The 22589-nt window shown below is 40.7% G+C and overlaps 1 protein-coding gene across 1 annotated transcript in view; it reads right to left on the bottom strand.

The window, feature by feature from the left end:
- The window catches only part of LOC126209885 (venom protease-like), a 180365-nt gene that overhangs the window by 118612 nt on the left and 39164 nt on the right, over positions 1-22589 (bottom strand). Inside the window, exon 3 of the mRNA XM_049939009.1 lies at positions 12641-12810. Coding sequence (XP_049794966.1) covers positions 12641-12810 — 170 coding nt within the window. The remainder of the gene's footprint in view (positions 1-12640; positions 12811-22589) is intronic.

Genomic DNA, 22589 nt, shown 5'->3' with positions numbered 1-22589 from the left:
TTTAGAAAAAACAGACGTAGCTGGTGGAATTCTTAACTTTAATCCATTAATGGTGAACGTCGCTCTTGACGTTACATTATTCACAGTATCAATAGTAACTGGTAATGGCGCCTTGCTAGGTCGTAGCAAATGACGTAGCTGAAGGCTATGCTAACTATCGTCTCGGCAAATGAGAGCATATTTTGTCAGTGAACCATCGCTAGCAAAGTCGGTTGTACAACTGCGGCGAGTGCTAGGAAGTCTCTCTAGACCTGCCGTGTGGCGGCGCTCGGTCTGCAATCACTGATAGTGGCGACACGCGGGTCCGACGTATACTAACGGACCGCGGCCGATTTAAAGGCTACCACCTAGCAAGTGTGGTGTCTGGCGGTGACACCACAGTTAACATTTTCCACTTTCGCCTCCGAAGTATTGTGGTGTCACCGCCAGACACCACACTTGCTAGGTGGTAGCCTTTAAATCGGCCGCGGTCCGGTAGTATACGTCGGACCCGCGTGTCGCCACTATCAGTGATTGCAGACCGAGCGCCGCCACACGGCAGGTCTAGAGAGACGTCCTAGCACTCGCCCCAGTTGTACAGCATACTTTGCTAGCGATGATATACTAACAAATACGCTCTCATTTGCCGAGACGATAGTTAGCATAGCCTTCAGCTACGTCATTTGCTACGACCTAGCAAGGCGCCATTACCAGTTTATATTGAGATTGTTATTAATAAATCATCAAGAGCGATGTTCTCCAATTATTGATTAAAGTTAAGTATTCCAAGAGCTTCGTACTTTACTTATTAGACTCAACTCCTTTGTTCCAGACCTCACGCCAGTCTGCGTGAGCTTGAACGCGTGCATTTCGGCCTCCTCTAGCAACACGGTGTTGTTCAGATTAAGATTTTGTGAACGATCTCTCCCGTGATTTTGGCATCCTCTTGAATTTTGTTAACCGCAGTGTTCGTCACACGAAGGGCAGGTGCTGTCAAGCGGCTGAGTGTGTGAGTATGTGTAGTTACCAGGCTACTAGCTGACGGAGACTGAGTTGTAGTCAAAATACTGTCGTCATTTTTATTGACCATGAACCATGGACCTTGCCGTTGGTGGGGAGGCTTGCGTGCCTCAGCGATACAGATAGCCGTACCGTAGGTACAACCACAACGGAGGGGTATCTGTTGAGAGGCCAGACAAACGTGTGGTTCCTGAAGAGGGGCAGCAGCCTTTTCAGTAGTTGCAAGGGCAACAGTCTGGATGATTGACTGATCTGGCCTTGTAACGATAACCAAAACGGCCTTGCTGTGCTGGTACTGCGAACGGCTGAAAGCAAGGGGAAACTACGGCCGTAATTTTTCCCGAGGGCATGCAGCTTTACTGTATGATTAAATGATGATGGCGTCCTCTTGGGTAAAATATTCCGGAGGTAAAATAGTTCCCCATTCGGATCTCCGGGCGGGGACTACTCAAGAGGATGTCGTTATCAAGAGAAAGAAAACTGGCGTTCTACGGATCGGAGCGTGGAATGTCAGATCCCTTAATCGGGCAGGTAGGTTAGAAAATTTAAAAAGGGAAATGGATAGGTTGAAGTTAGATATAGTGGGAATTAGTGAAGTTCGGCGGCAGGAGGAACAAGACTTCTGGTCAGGTGACCACAGGGTTATAAACACAAAGTCAAATAGGGGTAATGCAGGAGTAGGTTTAATAATGAATAGGAAAATAGGAACACGGGTAAGCTACTACAAACAGCTTAGTGAACGCATTATTGTGGCCAAGATAGATACGAAGCCCACACCTACTACAGTAGTACAAGTTTATATGCCAACTAGCTCTGCAGATGACGAAGAAATTGATGAAATGTATGATGAAATAAAAGAAATTATTCAGATAGTGAAGGGAGACGAAAATTTAATAGTCATGGGTGACTGGAATTCGAGTGTAGGAAAAGGGAGAAAAGGAAACGTAGTAGGTGAATATGGATTGGGGCTAAGAAATGAAAGAGGAAGCCGCCTGGTAGAATTTTGCACAGAGCACAACTTAATCGCCGGCCGAAGTGGCCGTGCGGTTAAAGGCGCTGCAGTCTGGAACCGCAAGACCGCTACGGTCGCAGGTTCGAATCCTGCCTCGGGCATGGATGTTTGTGATGTCCTTAGGTTAGTTAGGTTTAACTAGTTCTAAGTTCTAGGGGACTAATGACCTCAGCAGTTGAGTCCCATAGTGCTCAGAGCCATTTGAACCATTTGAACAACTTAATCATAGCTAACACTTGGTTTAAGAATCATGATAGAAGGTTGTATATATGGAAGAACCCTGGAGATACTAAAAGGTATCAGATAGATTATATAATGGTAAGACAGAGATTTAGGAACCAGGTTTTAAATTGTAAGACATTTCCAGGGGCAGATGTGGACTCTGACCACAATCTATTGGTTATGACCTGTAGATTGAAACTGAAGAAACTGCAAAAAGGTGGGAATTTAAGGGGATGGGACCTGGATAAACTGAAAGAACCAAAGGTTGTAGAGAGTTTCAGGGAGAGCATAAGGGAACAATTGACAGGAATGGGGGAAAGAAATACAGTAGAAGAAGAATGGGTAGCTCTGAGGGATGAAGTAGTGAAGGCAGCAGAGGATCAAGTAGGTAAAAGGACGAGGGCTAGTAGAAATCCTTGGGTAACAGAAGAAATATTGAATTTAATTGATGAAAGTAGAAAATATAAAAATGCAGTAAATGAAGCAGGCAAAAAGGAATACAAACGTCTCAAAAATGAGATCGACAGGAAGTGCAAAATGGCTAAGCAGGGATGGCTAGAGGACAAATGTAAGGATGTAGAGGCTTGTCTCACTAGGGGTAAGATAGATACTGCCTACAGGAAAATTAAAGAGACCTTTGGAGAGAAGAGAACCACTTGTATGAATATCGAGAGCTCAGATGGCAACCCAGTTCTAAGCAAAGAAGGGAAGGCAGAAAGGTGGAAGGAGTATATAGAGGGTCTATACAAGGGCGATGTACTTGAGGACAATATTGTGGAAATGGAAGAGGATGTAGATGAAGATGAAATGGGAGATACGATACTGCGTGAAGAGTTTGACAGAGCACTGAAAGACCTGAGTCGAAACAAGGCCCCCGGAGTAGACAACATTCCATTGGAAGTACTGACGGCCTTGGGAGAGCCAGTCCTGACAAAACTCTACCATCTGGTGAGCAAGATGTATGAAACAGGCGAAATACCCTCAGACTTCAAGAAGAATATAATAATTCCAATCCCAAAGAAAGCAGGTGTTGACAGATGTGAGAATTACCGAACAATCAGTTTAATAAGCCACAGCTACAAAATACTAACACGAATTCTTTACAGACGAATGGAAAAACTAGTAGAAGCCGACCTCGGGGAAGATCAGTTTGGATTCCGTAGAAATACTGGAACACGTGAGGCAATACTGACCTTACGACTTATCTTAGAAGAAAGATTAAGGAAAGGCAAACCTACGTTTCTAGCATTTGTAGACTTAGAGAAAGCTTTTGACAATGTTGACTGGAATACTCTCTTTCAAATTTTAAAGGTGGCAGGGGTAAAATACAGGGAGCGACAGGCTATTTACAATTTGTACAGAAACCAGATGGCAGTTATAAGAGTCGAGGGACATGAAAGGGAAGCAGTGGTTGGGAAGGGAGTAAGACAGGGTTGTAGCCTCTCCCCGATGTTATTCAATCTGTATATTGAGCAAGCAGTAAAGGAAACAAAAGAAAAATTCGGAGTAGGTATTAAAATCCATGGAGAAGAAATAAAAACTTGAGGTTCGCCGATGACATTGTAATTCTGTCAGAGACAGCAAAGGACTTGGAAGAGCAGTTGAACGGAATGGATGGTGTCTTGAAGGGAGGATATAAGATGAACATCAACAAAAGCAAAACGAGGATAATGGAATGTAGTCGAATTAAGTCGGGTGATGTTGAGGGTATTAGATTAGGAAATGAGACACTTAAAGTAGTAAAGGAGTTTTGCTATTTGGGGAGCAAAATAACTGATGATGGTCGAAGTAGAGAGGATATAAAATGTAGACAGGCAATGGCAAGGAAAGCGTTTCTGAAGAAGAGAAATTTGTTAACATCGAGTATAGATTTAAGTGTCAGGAAGTCATTTCTGAAAGTATTTGTATGGAGTGTAGCCATGTATGGAAGTGAAACATGGACGGTAAATAATTTGGACAAGAAGAGAATAGAAGCTTTCGAAATGTGGTGCTACAGAAGAATGCTGAAGATTAGATGGGGAGATCACATAACTAATGAGGAGGTACTGAATAGGATTGGGGAGAAGAGAAGTTAGTGGCACAACTTGACCAGAAGAAGGGATCGGTTGGTAGGGCATGTTCTGAGGCATCAAGGGATGACCAATTTAGTATTGGGGGGCAGCGTGGAGGGTAAAAATCGTAGGGGGAGACCAAGAGATGAATACACTAAGCAGATTCAGAAGGATGTAGGTTGCAGTAGGTACTGGGAGATGAAGAAGCTTGCACAGGATAGAGTAGCATGGAGAGCTGCATCAAACCAGTCTCAGGACTGAAGACCACAACAACAACAACAACAACAACATTTTTATTTGCAGTTTTGTTTGTTTAATTTTCTGTTTATTAACTACTATCATAATTGTGCTTAGTTATGATAGTCAATGAAGGTGTGAATGTGAAATAATGATATATGTAAAGCTTTAATACTGTACATTGAAGTAATTGGGCTCGTAGGAATGTTCGAGAATTGCTTGTATGCTAGTTATTCGTATCTGGGGATTTGTTATAAACTATTTCGTCAGTTCGTGGTACTGCGGAAGTGAGACTATGATTTTAGTAAAGTAGTTTTGTTAAGAGGGAGTTGATTTTATATTTGTGAATTTTCAGAATGTATATATGTCAATTTACTGTTTTGATTCAGTGACAAACTGCGATTGGTCCGTATACACGCGCGAAACTGAGCGGGTTTGATTCTGCTTTCCGATTGGCCGTGATGTTTCTCTGCCAATCACAAATTAGCACATTCGCGCATATTCATCTACATCTACATCTACATCCATACTCCGCAAGCCACCTGACGGTGTGTGGCGGAGGGTACCCTGAGTAACTCTATCGGGTCAGCCTTCTATTCCAGTCTCGAATTGTTCGTGGAAAAAAGGATTGTCGGTATGCTTCTGTGTGGGCTCTAATCTCTCTGATTTTATCCTCATGGTCTCTTCGCGAGATATACGTAGGAGGGAGCAATATACTGCTTGACTCTTCGGTGAAGGTATGTTCTCGAAACTTTAACAAAAGCCCGTACCGAGCTACTGAGCGTCTCTCCTGCAGAGTCTTCCACTGGAGTTTATCTATCATCTCCGTAACGCTAAATGATCCTGTAACGAAGCGCGCTGCTCTCCGTTGGATCTTCTCTGTCTCTTCTATCAACCCTATCTGGTACGGATCCCACACTGCTGAGCAGTATTCAAGCAGTGGGCGAACAAGCGTGCTATAACCTACTTCCTTTCTTTTCGGATTGCATTTCCTTAGGATTCTTCCAATGAATCTCAGTCTGGCATCTGCTTTACCGACGATCAACTTTATATGATCATTCCTTTTTAAATCATTTCTAATGCCTACTCCCAGATAATTTATGGAATTAACTGCTTCCAGTTGCTGACCTGCTATTTTGTAGCTAAATGATAAGGGAACTTTTATTCTATGTATTCGCAGCACGTTACACTTGTCTACATTGAGATTCAATTGCCATTCCCTTTACCATGCGTCAATTCGCTGCAGATCCTCCTGCATTTCAGTACAATTTTCCATTGTTACAACCTCTCGATACACCACAGCATCATCTGCAAAAAGCCTCAGTGAACTTCCGATGTCATCCACAAGGTCATTTATGTATATTGTGAGTAGCAACGGTCCTATGACACTCCCATGCGGCACACCTGAAATCACTCTTACTTCGGAAGACTTTTCTTCATTGAGAATGACATGCTGCGTTCTGTTATCTAGGAACTGTTCAATCCAATCACACAATTGGTCTGATAGTCCATATGCTCTTACTTTGTTCATCAAACGACTGTGGGGAACTGTAACGAACGCCTTGCGGAAGTCAAGAAACGTGGCATCTACCTGTGAACCCGTGTCTATGGCCCTTTGAGTCTCGTGGACGAATAGCGCGAGCTGGGTTTCACACGACCGTCTTTTTCGAAACCCATTCTGATTCCTACAGAATAGATTTCTAGTCTCCAGAAAAGTCATTATACTCGAACATAATACGTGTTCCAAAATTCTACAACTGATCGACGTTAGAGATATAGGTCTATAGTTCTGCACATCTGTTCAACGTCCCTTCTTGGAAACGGGGAGAACCTGTGCCCTTTTCCAATCCTTTGGAACGCTACGCTCTTCTAGAGACCTACGGTACACCGCTGCAAGAAGGGGGGCATGTTCCTTCGCGTACTCTGTGTAAAATCGAACTGGTATCCCATCAGGTCCAGCGGCCTTTCCTCTTTTGAGCGATTTTAATTGTTTATCTCTCTGTCGTCTATTTCGATATCTACCATTTTGTCATGTGTGCGACAATCTAGAGAAGGAACTACAGTGCAGTCTTCCTCTGTGAAACAGCTTTGGAAAAAGCCATTTAGTATTTCGGCATTTAGTCTGTCATCCTCTGTTTCAGTACCATTTTGGTCACAGAGTGTCTGAACATTTTGTTTTGATCCACCTACCGCTTTGACATAAGACCAAAATTTCTTAGGATTTTCTGCCAAGTCAGTACATGGAACTTTACTTTGGTATTCACTGAACGCCTCTCGCATAGCCCTCCTTACACTACATTTCGCTTCGCGTAATTTTTGTTTGTCTGCAAGGCTTTGGCTATGTTTATGTTTGCTGTGAAGTTCCCTTTGCTTCCGCAGCAGTTTTCTAACTCGGTTGTTGTACCACGGTGGCTCTTTTCCATCTCTTACCATCTTGCTTGGCACATACTCATCTAACGCATTTGGTACGATGGTTTTGAACTTTGTCCACTGATCCTCAACACTATCTGTACTTGAGACAAAACTTTTGTGTTGAGCCGTCAGGTACTCTGTAATCTGCTTTTTGTCACTTTTGCTAAACAGAAAAATCTTCCTACCTTTTTTAATATTTCTATTTACGCCTGAAATCATCGATGCAGTAACCGCTTTATGATCGCTGATTCCCTGTTCTGCGTTAACTGTTTCAAATAGTTCGGGTCTGTTTGTCACCAGAATGTCTAATATGTTATCGCCACGAGTCGGTTCTCTGTTTAACTGCTCAAGGTAGTTTTCAGATAAAGCATTTCACTGGATTCTTTGTCCCTGCCACCCGTTATGAAAGTTTGAGTCTCCCAGTCTATATCCGGCAAATTAAAATCTCCACCCAGAACTATAACATGGTGGGGAAATCTACTCGAAATATTTTCCAAATTATCCTTCAGGTGCTCAGCCACAACAGCTGCTGAGCCAGGGGGCGTATAGAGACATCCAATTACCATGTCTGAGCCTGCTTTAACCGTGACCTTCGCTAAAAACACGCCTCCCACCTCACTGTCCAGCCTGTCTCTGCGGTATACATTCCAATCTGAGTTCAGGATTTCATTACTGTTTTGGGAACTAGAAACTTCTTTTATGTAGAGAGATGAGTAGAGTCGGGGCTTGGCTCTCATAGTGATCAGACGTACTGATTATTAATATTGTAACATTCGGTATCAAACAGTTTCAGAAGTGCCGTAAAGTGTGTAAGAGAGTTCGATTTAATACCCAGTGTGAAATTCAGAACTTTTGGTGACATTTTAAATAACTAAATTCCACGTGGTGTATTGCTTACTAGCGAACGTGAACATTTTGTTGTGTGAAAACCATTATAGCAACATTTGAGCGAGGTATTCTAATAGAAACAACCCATTTGTAAACTTTCGATGAAGGATAATTAATAATTATCACAAACTGGCTACCGTTATGAATGATGTGTGCGTGTTGACTTTTCAAACTTTGTATAGCTTAGATAGAATAAGGCTTGGTGATAACTGGTGTATGCATGCTTACCGTAACAGGGTGAAATTTTACGCACTTCAATATTTTCATGTAATTATTTACCTTCCAGTGACGAAATAATTTTTAGTACGACTTGTGGTTACCAGGTGTATAGCTGTTTTTTCTATAGTCTTTTCCGGCTGAGAACTGCATTTCAATAATTTCAAGGAGGGTGCGTGTGAGAAGAGATTCACCAGAAAGTGAGTGAAATGTGGCAAAATCTGACCGCGCCGCCGCATGCCTACTCTTCATCTCCATTTAAACAAAAAAAAAAATTTATACTGGAGCATAATCTTAGTCAGCAATAATGTCACAGAAAATGAAACAAAATCTTCCTATTTGTTATAATGCTAACCACAGCATAGTAGTACATATACGTATTCATCTCAGCACACAAAATAATGCCAGCTGATTGGCTCATAAATAAAATTCACCTCTTACCAGATCAATATGTGAAGAAAAAGTAAAAATTATTTCACCGGCTCGAGCGTTACAAATTTAAATCCCTTAAACATTCGTTTTCACTCTCACACTTTGCGTGCCAGATTTTCAGTTCACTACATTTTGGCGTCCAGATACGGAACGACCTTTCTTGTCATTAGAATTTCATCAATTTAATTCTTTGAATGTACTACAGTACATAACAATACAATACAACCACCCATCCATCGCAAATAACAGACAGTTTTCCAGCCAGACCTCCTGGATGTTGGCTGTTAGTGGAAGATCATGTAACAAATTATACAAGTCAATGTAGTAATATGCGGGACCCGAAAAGTACAAATAACCTGTGTTATCAGAAAGTTACTTCGATAGGTATTTCCTCCTAAAAGCTTCACTGAAATCACAACATGGTTGTTGTTACAGAATTTATCTCATGTCGTCATATCTGTAGTACTCTATGAGCACCTTGATTCGAGGAAAACTGCCACCGCAACTCAGAAGCGAAGAATGGAATTGTTGGTCATCTTGGAAAGAAAATGAATGACTGTGTGTGCATCTGTTCATGTGTTTGTGCACTTGCATGTACGTCTGTGTCCCAGCGAAGCTCTCGGACATCTGTAGTAATTTCAACCAACGTTATACACAGATCGTTTGGAAAAGTATTGTGTTGAGGTAACGCGTCTGTGGTAACCTAATATGGGGATATGGGGGTGTGAAGTGATAAAAGGGACACTTATGGGTAGCTCGTGCTCTTGCGAAACTCAGATTGTCCTTCTTTCACATGATATACTGCAAACTATAGAAGAGGGGCTACAGACAGATTCCATATTTCTATATTTCCTAAACATATGACATGGTGCTCAATTACAGGCTGTTAACGAAGCTATGAGCATCTGGAATAGGTTCACAGGTATGCGAGTGGCTGCAAGACTTCTTAAGTTATAGAACCCAGTAAGTTGTCCTCGATAGTTACTGTTCATGAGAGACAAGGGTATCGTGAGGAGCGCTCCAGTGCTGTGTGATAAGACCATTATTATAATGCATATAGATAAATGATTTGGCGGACAGGATGGGCCGCAGTATGCAGTTGTTTGCCCGCCCGGTTGGCTGTGCAGTCTAACGCCCGGCCTTCCGGGCGGGAAGGAGCTCCTGGTCCCCGGCGCGAATCCGCCCGGCGGACTGGCGTTGAGGTCCGGTGAACCGGCCAGTCTGTGGATGGTTTTTAGGCGGTTTTCCATCTGCCTCGGCGAATGTGGGCCTTGTTCCCCTTATTCCGCCTCAGCTACACTATGTTGGCGATTGCTGCGCACACAAGTTCTCCACGTTCGCGTACACCACCATTACTCTACCACGCAAACATAGGGGTTACACTCATCTGATGTGAGACGTTCCTGGGGGGTCCACCGGGGGTCGAATCGCACAGTAATCCTTGGTTCGGTGTGGGGCGGCGAAGGGGTGAAGTGGACTGCTGTAGTCGTCGTAGGGTTGTGGACCACTGCGGCTGCGGCGGGGACGGAGCCTCTGCGTCGTTTCTAGGTCCCCGGTTAACATACAATACAATACATACAATTCAGTTGTTTGCTGATGATGCTGTGGTGTAGAGCAAAGTGTCAAAGTCGAATGACTGTAGGAGGATACATGATGACTTAGAAAAAATTTCTAGTTAGTATGAACGACAGCTAGCACTAAATGTGTAAAAATGTAAGTTAATGTTGATGAGTAGGGAAAACAGACTCATAATGTTCGGATACAGCATTAGCAGTGTCCTGCTTGACATTATGTCCTTCGAATAATGGGCTTAACGTTACAAAGCAATATGAAATGGAACGAGCGTGTGACGATTGTGGTAGGAAAGGCGAATGGTAGACTTCGGTTAATCGGGAGAATTCTAAGGAGGTGTGGTTTACCTATAAAGGCCACCGCACATAGGACGCTAGCGCGACCTATTCTTGAGTAGTGCTCGAGTGTTTGGCATCCTTACCAGGTCAGCTTAAATGTGGTATCGAAGCAATTTAGAGGCGGGCTGCTAGATTGCTTACTGGAAGATTCGAACAACAGGCAAGTGTTACAGAGATGGTTTGGGAACTCAAATGGGAATCCCTGGGGGGAAGGTGACACTCTTTTCGAGAAACACTATTGAGAAAAGTTAGAGAACCGGTATTTGAAGCTGACAGCAGAACGATTCTGTTGCCTCATAATACGTACTCAGAAGGACCATGAAGATGAGATACGAGAGATTAGGGATCATACGTAGGCATATAGACTGTCGTTTTTCCCTCATTCTATCTGCGAGTGGTACAGGAAAGGAAATGAGTAATAATGGTCCGAGCTACCCTCCGTCTCACGCCATAAGGTGGAGTGCAGATTATCGATGTAGATGTAGAGCCAGTTAAGGCGTAACCCTGAGCGGAGCTGGGTACCCTAGCTAATTTAACCCATTAGCGCCGTGCGTTGCCATATGGCAACGTTTGTAACACTTTTTTAAAATCGTTGATTCCACGACATCAATGAAGCGAGAGTGTTGGCTGCACTGGATTCCGTTCCACAAGACAGTTAAGATCACTACAATGCAACAGTTTTAACAATACATTTAAATTCTGCAGTGTTGGAAGTCGTCGTTTGCTGAATGACGAAGAAAAATGGAGTATAAGTCCGAGTAAGTATGTTTTACACAGTAACTTACGATATATAATTTGGTTTTTTAGTATGGTTGTGGTTTAAATACACAAATATATATTCTTTGGAGGTTATTGCTTGTGGTGAAATAAATTACGTTCATTTAGGCCGTTTGAACGTCGGTGTTGCCATATGGCAATGCTAGGCGCTTGTACTCAGTAAAAGGACGAATTTTCTCTTTTTTGTTTTAGAAGAGGATTCTTGATTGCTGAGGTGCTGGAGATTCTTTATAATGACGATATTGAAGGTGATGTGTTTGTTGAGCCCCCAGATCCGAATAGAGATGAATGATGGATTATTGTATGTGCAGTGGCTGGACAACTCGGTTGTCACAATGATCTCTTCTTCATGTGGTGCACAAGAAGTTGGCCAAGTCAAGAGATTATCGCAACTAAAAAAGCGAAATATAATGATTCCCAGACCAAAACTGGTAGCCAAATATGATACATATATGGGAGGTACTGATCAGATGGATCAGAATCTAGCGTGCTATCGCACTGCAATAAGAAGCAACAAATGGTACTGGTGTCTCTTTACATGGATGTTAGATGTCGCCATACAAAACAGTTGGATTTTGTATAATAAAGAAAGAAACCATACTATTTCTCAGCTCGATTTCAAGAGAGAAGTAGCAACAGTGTACTTGCAAAGACACCAAGCTTTACCAAAAGGAGCCGGGAGACCGTCTGCATCAAGGGCATGTTCCGACAGCCGCATATCAGATTCAATTAGGTTTTATAAGACTGACCACCTCGTCCAGCACACAGAAGGAAAGAAGAAGAAAAGGTGCGCACACAAGGATTGTAAATCTATTATGAGAACAGTGCGTTCAAAGTGTAATGTGGGATTGTGTATTGACTGTTTTATTCCATTTTGTGTAAAATAATGCTAAGTTAAAGGTTTGATTTTTGATTATTAATTGTACTGTGTTATAAAGTATCAATTGTATGATGAAGACTGAATAATAAATTTGCACAAAACTTGTATATGTAATAAGAAATTTCAATAACCTACTTATTTTAGTTGAAGTTGTAATAATCCATATAAACTTCGGTAGTGAAAGCGCCTAGCGTTGCCATATGGCAGCATCAAATATCTCGCTAATGGCGGTAATGACTTTCGTCAAAACAACTCTGTTGTGTAATTTATGCCTTTTACAGACATAATAACGCAATTTTTTTTAAAAAATCGCGAAAAAATTAATTCCGGCGCTAATGGGTTAATATAAGATAGAGATATGTACGTTACCTGGCATTGTCAGTCTATCAGATAATTAATGTAAAAAACAGTGTATAATGTACTGAATTAACTAAGAGAAATATGAGTGGTATATAAAAAGGAAAATATGAGTGTCAGAACAGCATGCAGTGCTTTCTCAGTCTACTAGGATCTGGGTTTTGCTCAATCACTACACACTCTCCCTCCGTCTTTCTCATGCTCTGTGTATAAAACAAAAATGCTACTTTATTTTTGCTCAACTCACCGCCCAGAGGAGCTTTCTCAGGCAGGAACGCGAGAGCCACATCGTTTTCATTATGGCTGTCGAAGTCGTAGTCAGGGTGCGCCTTGCTCCAGGTGGAGACGGCGGTCCAGGTGTTTGTATCCTTCTGAGTCCGCTGGTTGGTTCCCAGGCGGATGGCCAGTTTTTTGAACCTGTGACAGTAAATTTCCTCTTTTCAGTTATGAAGAAGTCTAGCAAGGTCGCTAACTTTTGCTTATGGGTGTAGTAATCAAAAGTACATCTACAACACTCAAACACAATACTGTATAAACATAATTAATTAAACTGTGTTCTTCTAAATTACTAGTATACTGTGTTACCTGTGTACTCAGGCATTTATCAGTGAAACGTTTCCCGAATTGTTTTAATATGCTGAAGTCAAGAGTTTACATAAGAAGGGAAATAAATAAGTACCACCAAATTTCCGCCCTACTCCACTCTTGCCAACAGTCTCGAAAATTTCGGAAAAGGTGATCTACAAGCGGATTCTTAACCACCTGATTACAAATAATAAACTTTCAATGTCACAGTTCGGATTTCTAAATGGTTACGAAACTGAGAAGGCTAGTTACAGAAATACTGAAAATACAATTAATTCCTTAGACAATAAATGCAGGTTATTGGTATACATTGTGATCTGCGGAAGGTACTGGACGAAGTAAAAAACAAAATCCTTTAAATAAATTAGAATATTAAAGTGTCCCAGGAAGTAGAGCAAAATGATTCAAATGGTATCTCTCTGATGCGAAACAAAGAGTGTAAGTAGGTAAGAGTCTTTTATTATGGTATCAGCCATCATAAAACTGGAAACTGATGAATCCTAGGTAATTTCTTTTGATAAAAACCTAGTACATACAGAGGATTCCTCCGTGTGTGTACTTCAAACATGATGACGAGCAGATGTAAGAGCTTGACAGTGTTATCCTTGAGATTACTGCTTGATAATAAAGTCAGATGACAAGAACATGCCATGAAACTACTGAAGCACCTTAAAAAGAATTAGTTTCACTGCAGATGTTTCGCTTACTTACAGTCCACAATGCCGCACGGTACCATTTTTTGGGTAACTCATCAAGCCAAATTAAAGTTTTCCTAGTGCAAAAATATGTAATACTGCTGTATGAACCAAAGAATATCGTGCAAATGTCTGTTCAAGGAACTCAGGACACTAACTGCAGCTCCACAGCATGTTTATTCATTAATGAAATTCATGTTAAATAATATACATTTATCAGACCATTTCATTAGTTTATTAGTAATAGAAATGTAAGTAAATTTCACAAAGGTAGGAAGTCATTACATTAGTACCAGAATGGTGTCCATTATTGAGGAATACACATTTTTTATAACGTGCCAGCAGTCATAAAAAGTTAAACTATTAATAAAAGCCCAGTTGAGATATGTCTTACACTGCATTTCAAAAATGTTTTCTAAATAAAAGTTGGTGGGGATCAGAACAAGGGAGGCTCTAAATGGAAGTACTGAATAGGCCAAACTATAGAGAAGGACATGAGAGAGCGAACGAATTTTGTGAGAGACAGTTTATGGGACTAATACATTTGTGCAGACTTTTCGATGAGTTTATTCAAATAGATGCCCTAAAAGGAAGATAACCAGGAGAAACGGAGTAGGGCTTAATTTATGGAGCAGATGCCTCAAATGAATAGTTTCTAAAATATGTTGAGAAGCTGGACCAAGTTTTAGAGAACAATATGAGACAAAATTTTAATTAATGTGAATTGTTAGGTTGTGAACATGGGGGTGGAATTAAAATTATAACGGGGGAAAACAGGAGAGGAAAGATGTTTTAAATTATAGGAATGATTTTGAGGCAGGTAGAAACAGATTTTCATTGAAATGAAAGAAACAGGAATGCGAACAGAGAATTGGAAGACATAGGCAGGCCACAGAATGGAAATAATAGATCAGGGACAATAGAAGACACGGGGGAATTTTTAGTGAAACTGAGGGACATCCCATTGGGAGCCCGTAAGTTACAGACAAGAGATGTAAATAATAAAAAGCTAAGAGTCTAGCGGAGAATAAACTCAAAATCTTATGGACATGATAACAGGGCAGCATACCATAAGAGCTGACAATAACCTGATAGAAAATTTTGAAAATGAGGCAATGTTAATGTTATAAATCATAATCATTCATGTAATGAAGAGAAACTGGGTGCATAGATATTCACAAATTTCTGCTATGAATCAGGGGATGAAATTTCAAATGAGGAGGAAATGAAAAATAATAATCATGATGAGTTTTGTTATTAAGTTAATGAATAAAGAGGGAGCAAAAGTAAAGAACATTATTTCCAGTTATAAAGTTGTAATTGGTCGGACTGACGCTCGTCAAAAACTTAAAAATGAACAGACAGTCCAGTTGTCTGATGTTGGTCTAGAAAGCCGAAAGACGGTTCACAATGAAAAACTGTGAACATTAATGCAGTGTATTTGAGCTTTTAATATGTTTATATACATCGGGTGCTGAGAGAATAATTCATAAAAGTTAAAAAATTCTTATTGCCTCAGAAAATCTGGTCAGCTGTCTCCTAGCCCATAGCTTTAACCACAAGCACGTATATCACACATATTTTTCGCTGGCAGCTGTCTGATTTTCCACTGTTTTACACGGTCGTCTCAGCAGAGGATGTTCAATACGTCTGGGGTATTCAGTTGTAGGGGTGATCTTTGGCCTGAAATATGCTGTCAGAGTTAGTGGCTTTGCTGCAGTGCTCACTCTTGCGAACTGGTTGTGCTTCATATATTTATAGTGTTGCAAATCATGTAATTACAGGAAAGAAATAACAGCATGTCGTTTCAGATGTATTGTACTCTGACAGTACATTTATACAAATAATGAATGATGTATACCAAATGTTGTAGGAATTGCGTTAGGTGTTCCTGAGTTATGTTTTTATGTTAGCCTTTTTCGTCCTTACCCTGATCTATACATCATACTTTTGTTTTGTGTCACCAAACTTATTGTACCATCATAGATTTGAGATCTTCATACAGGCAGGTAAGCCTAATAAAATAATCCTGAAAATGTACTGCATTCACCTTTGGAGGAAGGATTACCAGTTCGATGCATTTCCTTTCGAATTATAGTTTTGGTGTATATATTACTTTTTTATTAAGCTTTATCATTAACAGTATTTATTAATGCCTTGGACACAGCTTTAGGCCCTGACATTACATGACGTAGCATTGTATGTTGTTGATCTATTAACACCGCTGCATAGGAAGAGCACTTAGGTTTATTGTAGATAAAATTACAAAAGTGGTCAGAAACTGGAGTTGTAGCACATCTACTGCATTCAAAATTTGTAATACGCAAGATTAAATTGTAGGCCATATAAACATCTGATATACACAAAATCAGTGCTATAAAGACGTTTCCTCACCCACGAGCTAAAAGACAGCTCAAGATATTTTTTGGATCACGCTCAGTTTTCGGGTATTTCATACCTAATCAACACCAGAACAGCACAGCCTTAATAAACTTGCTCAAGAAAAGTGCATCGTAGGTGTGACAAGGGACTAGCAGCAACACTTTGATTCAGTGAAATACACTTTAGTTAATTCTGATATTTTACATCATCCAGATATTTCCAAGGATTCCTATGTTGTTAGTGAGACCTCATTCACTGCTTTTGGGGCGTGTTTATTTCAAGTTAATGAAGAAGACGACATGCACGATATTTTTACTATAAGCTTTGCTAGATGCGCATTGCCAGAATGTGTACATGCCTAGTCTGCCATCGAATTGGAAATTCCAAATGCAGTTTGGGCCTCTAAGAAGTCATGCTTTGTGTGTTGGTCATTTTGGAACAAACCATTGATTACTGTACGTTATTTATCAAGAACAGTAATTTTTATATATGTACAAAAATATGGCTGATATGCTAAATGCTTCCCAGCACTGGTGCCCAAGAACTGCTGAAAAATTGAAGCAACATTATAAAATACTTAATTAAGTTCTATTTCCTAGAAATGATGTATGATCTGACATATGGTGTGTTTGCATTCCAGCCGAATGAGAGAATTCCTTAATTTGGTACACATATCATGTGTGGGGGTAGTACAGCGCAACTAAATGTGGAATAAAGATCAAATTGTTCTGCTATTTTCCAAGGATGAGGAGACGAATACAGCAGCTGCTTAAGAAATGTCTTATATGTTAGAAAAGAAATCCGGCAAACAAATGCAATCATGCAGAATTACATCCCATTTCGTAATCAAAGCCGTTACAAATAGTTTGATTTGATATTGCACAATCTTTGCCCTTAACCAGAGATGCAGTTACGATGAAGTAATATTGTATGATATTTTCTCCAAGAATGTTAAACTATATTCTACTGCAACAGGCCCAATCGTTGGAAGAAGAGCAAATGACTGCATGCCTAGAGTTGGCAAGCCTGGGACCTTGCTGTCAGCTGACGTACGAAATGTCGCCTGTTGAGCATAGAAAACATTTTTTCTTGAATTAAAGACTAAAAAAATACTTATATCAAGTTTTCATCCCAAAAGCAACGCACCAGCAAGTATTTTTCGCATATTTTCAGGTTTATGCGCACTTGTGAAAATAGTCAACAGACCAGACACAATGGATAGAATGTCTGGAATTATTCGGACAGACCGGAAATATTTTGCCACTGTGAACAATACAATACACTCCAGCTGATATAGTATGCAGAACGAAAGAGAAGAATGAACGGACAGATCCATTTCCATCCTTCAGAGGGAAGAATGTTTCTGAGAAGAAAAGACAAACCTTAATCACGCTCATTGAGAGAGCACGCTTTCAATGTTTATTGCGTCAAGAAAGCATGACAAATACAAAGATATCAGGTAACAGAAAGTATTATTTAGAAAAAGTAGCCGAAACCTTCTACGCAAAAGGAATTCTAAGAGATAGGTCTATGAAAGATAGTCACGATGCTTCAAGAAGGAAGGTAGCTACTAGCTTATCCTAAAACCAACAATATTAAGCGACTGGTGCCCACCAAGATTAAAAAAAATCTACACAAATGATAATTGTCATTTGTATACTAAATCAAATAAATGGATGTACCTGAGATATTAATAGTGCTTTATCAGTTAACAAGTGCTGTTTCTGGAAACTTTGGGTGGCCTATGTACATGTGGAATCTGTATGAATTGAAACAAGTCTATGAACTTAGTGTTGTTGGTAGTTAGATGTTAATTACAGGTGGAAAATTTAGACTGTTAGCATTTAGGTTAAGCAAGCTGGTCTACGATGGTTGTATATGTTAAATCTACAGATTACGGGGCCCTGCACTACCTATGTTACTCGAAAACTACTTGTACTGTGTATGCAAATAGTAGTTATTGGAAATGCAACGCGAGAACCCATTTTAATGTAAGTATGCATGTTGCATGGACAGTACACTGTGATAAACAGAAACTACTCGTAAATGTTGTGAGGCTTTAGAAGGTTCATACAGATACTTATAAACTGAGCCGCAAGTCACGATGCTTCTAGTAGTAGTCTGATAAAAATGATGTGAGGCTGTTTTGCCTAAGGCTAGCGTGGACGTATTCTGTAATGTAAAGGAAGACATCTGTATCTATAACGCAATGTTCACTTTGGAAATGATGTATTATTTGTTGAAATGCTGGAAATTTAGCAGTAAGTAATATTTCTATGTGTGTTTTCCAGTATTTGAGGTAAAAATGAAATAAATGTTTGGCACGCCGCCCGCTTCATTGTAAATTATTTGCAAACACATAACTTCTCATGTCGCTATGTGGCACACGCGTAAAGTTAACTTAGGATTTTTTCCTCATTTCCACATGTGATTTTGACTTATCTATATTTTCCTTTACTAAAAATATTGAGATCCGTGGGGGAGACGTGAGAGCACGTACTGTAAAACAAACTGATGCATTGGACTCAGTTTCTAAAAGGTTACTGTGTTAGTGAGAGTGTGACACGAATACACCCTGTCGATGAACACAAACTGCTTCAGGAAATATTAAATCTGGTGTTCATGCAATGTGTGGAACACTGTCGCACACATATCTCGGATATGTCGCAAAACTCTACAAATGCTGCTGCTTCAGAAGATGTGCCATGTTGTTGTTGTGGTTTTCAGTCCTGAGACTGGTTTGATGCAGCTCTCCATGCTACTCTATCCTGTACAAGCTTCTTCATCTCCCAGTACCTACTGCAGCCTACATCCTTATGAATCTGCTTAGTGTATTCATCTCTTGGTCTCCCTCTACGATTTTTACCCTCCACGCTGCCCTCCAATACTAAATTGGTGATCCCTCGATGTCTCAGAACATGTCCTACCAACCGATCCCTTCTCCTAGTCAAGTTGTGCCACAAGCTACTCTTCTCCCCAATTCTATTCAATACCTCCTCATTAGTTATGTGATCTACCCATCTAATCTTCAGCCTTCTTCTGTAGCACCACATTTCGAAAGCTTCTATTCTCTTCTTGTCTAAACTATTTATCGTTCACGTTTCACTTCCATACATGGCTACACTCCATACAAATACTTTCAGAAACGACTTCCTGACATTTAAATCTATACTCGATGTTAACAAATTTTTCTTCTTCAGAAACGCTTTCTTTGCCATTGCCAGTCTACGTTTTATATCCCTTCTACTTCGACCATCATCAATTATTTTTCTCCCCAAATAGCAAAACTCCTTTACTACTTTAAGTGTCTCATTTCCTAATCTAATTCCCTCAGCATCACCCGACTTAATTCGACTACGTTCCATTATCCTCGTTTTGCTTTTGTTGATGTTCATCTTATACCCTCCTTTCAAGACACTGTCCATTCCGTTCAACTGCTCTTCCAAGTCCTTTGCTGTCTCTGACAGAATTACAATATCATCGGCGAACCTCAAAGTTTTTATTTCTTCTCCATGGATTTTAATACCTACTCCGAACTTTTCTTTTGTTTCCTTTATTGCTTGCTCAATATACAGATTGAATAACATCGGGGATAGGCTACAACCCTGTGTCACTCCCTTCCCAACCACTGCTTCCCTTTCATACGCCTCGACTCTTGTAACTGCCATGTGCTTTCTGTACAAATTGTAAATAGCGTTTCGCTCCCTGTATTTTACCCCTGCCACCTTCAGAATTTTAAAGAGAGTATTCCCGTCAACATTGTCAAAAGCTTTCTCTAAGTCTACAAATGGTAGAAACGTAGGTTTGCCTTTCCTTAATCTATCTTCTAAGATAAGTCGTAGGGTCAGTATTGCCTCACGTGTTCCAACATTTCTACGGAATCCAAACTGATCTTCCCCGAGGTCGACTTCTACTAGTTTTTCCATTCGTCTGTAAAGAATTCGTATTAGTATTTTGCAGCTGTGGCTTATTAAACTGATTGTTCGGTAATTTTCACATCTATCAACACCTGCTTTCTTTGGGATTGGAATTATTATATTCTTCTTTAAGTCTGGGTGTATTTCGCCTGTCTCATACATCTTGCTCACCAGATGGTAGAGTTTCGTCAGGACTGGCTCTCCTAAGGCCGTCAGTAGTTCTAATGGAATGTTGTCTACTCCGGGGGCCTTGTTTCGACTCAGGTCTTTCAGTGCTCTGTCAAACTCTTCACGCAATATCATATCTCCCATTTCATCTTCATCTACATCCTCTTCCGTTTCCATAATATTGTCCTCAAGTACATCGCCCTTGTATAGACCCTCTATTACTCCTTCCACCTTTCTGCTTTCCCTTCTTTGCTTAGAACTGGGTTTCCGCCAAAGCTCTTGATATTCATGCAAGTGGTTCTCCTTTCTCCAAAGGTCTCTTTAATTTTCCTGTAGGCAGTATCTATCTTACCCCTCGTGAGATAAGCCTCTGCCGGCCGCGGTGGTCTAGCGGTTCTAGGCGCTCAGTCCGGAACCGCGCGACTGCTACGGTCGCAGGTTCGAATCCTGCCTCGGGCATGGATGTGTGTGATGTCCTTAGGTTAGTTAGGTTTAGGTAGTTCTAAGTTCTAGGAGACTAATGACCTCAGAAGTTGAGTCCCATAGTGCTCAGAGCCATTTTTTAGATAAGCCTCTACATCCTTACATTTGTCCTCTAGCCATCGCTGCTTAGCCATTTTGCACTGCCTGTCGTTATCATTTTTGAGACGTTTGCATTCCCTTTTGCCTGCTTCATTTACTGCATTTTTATATTTTCTCCTTTCATCAATTAAATTCAATATTTTTCAGTTACCCAAGGGTTTCTACTAGCCCTCGTCTTTTTACCTATTTGATCCTCTGCTGCCTTCACTATTTCATCCCTCAAAGCTACCCATTCTTCTTCTACCGTATTTCTTTCCACCATTCCTGTTAATTGTTCCCTTATGGTCTCCCTGAAACTCTGTACAACCTCTGGTTCGTTCAGTTTATCCAGGTCCCATCTCCTTAAATTCCCACCTTTTTGCAGTTTCTACAGTTTTAATCTACAGTTCATAACAATAGATTGTGGTCAGAGTCTACATCTGCCCCTGTCTTACAATTTAAAACCTGGTTCCTAAATCTCTGTCTTACCATTATATAATCTATCTGATACCTTTTAGTATCTCCAGGGTTCTTCCATGTATACAACAGATGTGCGCCATAGGAAACATTAATTAAACAATTCGCTTCAAAAATTGAATATATCACAAAACTACAACTCGAAACACTCTTGTGCGTAAATCACTTTGAGAGCTTTAGTTGGAGCTGCGACCATCACGATACTCTGGAATTGCATGAATATTTGCATTCTAAGCTATGCCAATGAGAAATGATTCGTCAGTCCCGAATTAGTTTACCGATCCCGAAACCGATACCAACTGCAATATCCGATTTTACACATCAAAACGACGATGTAAATATTTCTGTAACTCTAAATAGGACGGCCATCACATTTCGAGTTGTAACTGCTTGTCTGAAGGCACTGCCACAGAGAGAAAAATATTGCTGCTGGAAATATATTTGCTGCTGGAGCCACAGATGTTAAGGCTCTTATTTATTATTTTCCGACCTTTTCGGGGCACACTGGTATCTAAGCACAGACGGGAAAAATCAGAACAACTACATATCTAAAAGTTCATGATATTTTTCGAAACGCGCAAACAGATCGTGAAAAAAAACCACACACAAAAATTCGAAGTAGTGAGAAAAATGGCTGGAATTGTCGGTGGTTTTTCTATGCCCTATAACTGCTGGTCTGGACCTGCTCTAAAGCCACCATGACGGTTGGGGGACACCATCTCACTTGTCCAAACCAGAGGACGTTGGTTTGCTTGGACTTATCTCTGAACACTCGAACAAAGAAGACATCAAGTGACTGTCAGATGTCACGGAACTTTCCGTAGACACCTTGCCCCTGACTCTTCCTGGCAGATTAATACTGTGTGCCAGACCGAGACTCGAACTTAGAACCTTTGCTTTTCGCGGTCAAGTGCTGTACCAACTGAGCTACCCAAGCACGACTCACGCCCCGTCCTCAAAGCTTTAATTCCGCTTTAATTCCAAACATCACAGACGCTCTCCTGCGAACCTTGCAGAACTAGCACTCCTTGACCCTGTCTTGTTCTTCGAACCAATCTGTAGAGGGTACCATACCGTGTTCAAAGGTTACCTTGTGAGTCTCACACGTCATGGGACTTGCTGTGATTGGAGCATTCTGGTTGGTTCTTACTGAATTTAGCTGCCGGTGTGGGATCACTGCCCACCACTTTCTGCAGACAGACAAACTGCGAGAATTTCAGCGGCAATCTATTTTGTACAGATCGAAAAACATACAGCAGTCATATTGCACTGATAGTTAAACCTTGCAAAAGTGATCTGCAGATAATGAAATACGGAAACTGCCTCCAAAGACACATTCTCAATTACATTGTTCTGGTGCTATCGAGGAAGGCTTGAATTTTTCATCGTGAAACCGATTTCCATCCAGGCT

Source organism: Schistocerca nitens, chromosome 10 (assembly GCF_023898315.1).
Source record: "Schistocerca nitens isolate TAMUIC-IGC-003100 chromosome 10, iqSchNite1.1, whole genome shotgun sequence".
Lineage (NCBI taxonomy): Eukaryota > Metazoa > Arthropoda > Insecta > Orthoptera > Acrididae > Schistocerca > Schistocerca nitens.
Note: the sequence above shows the minus strand (reverse complement) of the source record. Positions and strands in the feature narration are given on the sequence as shown.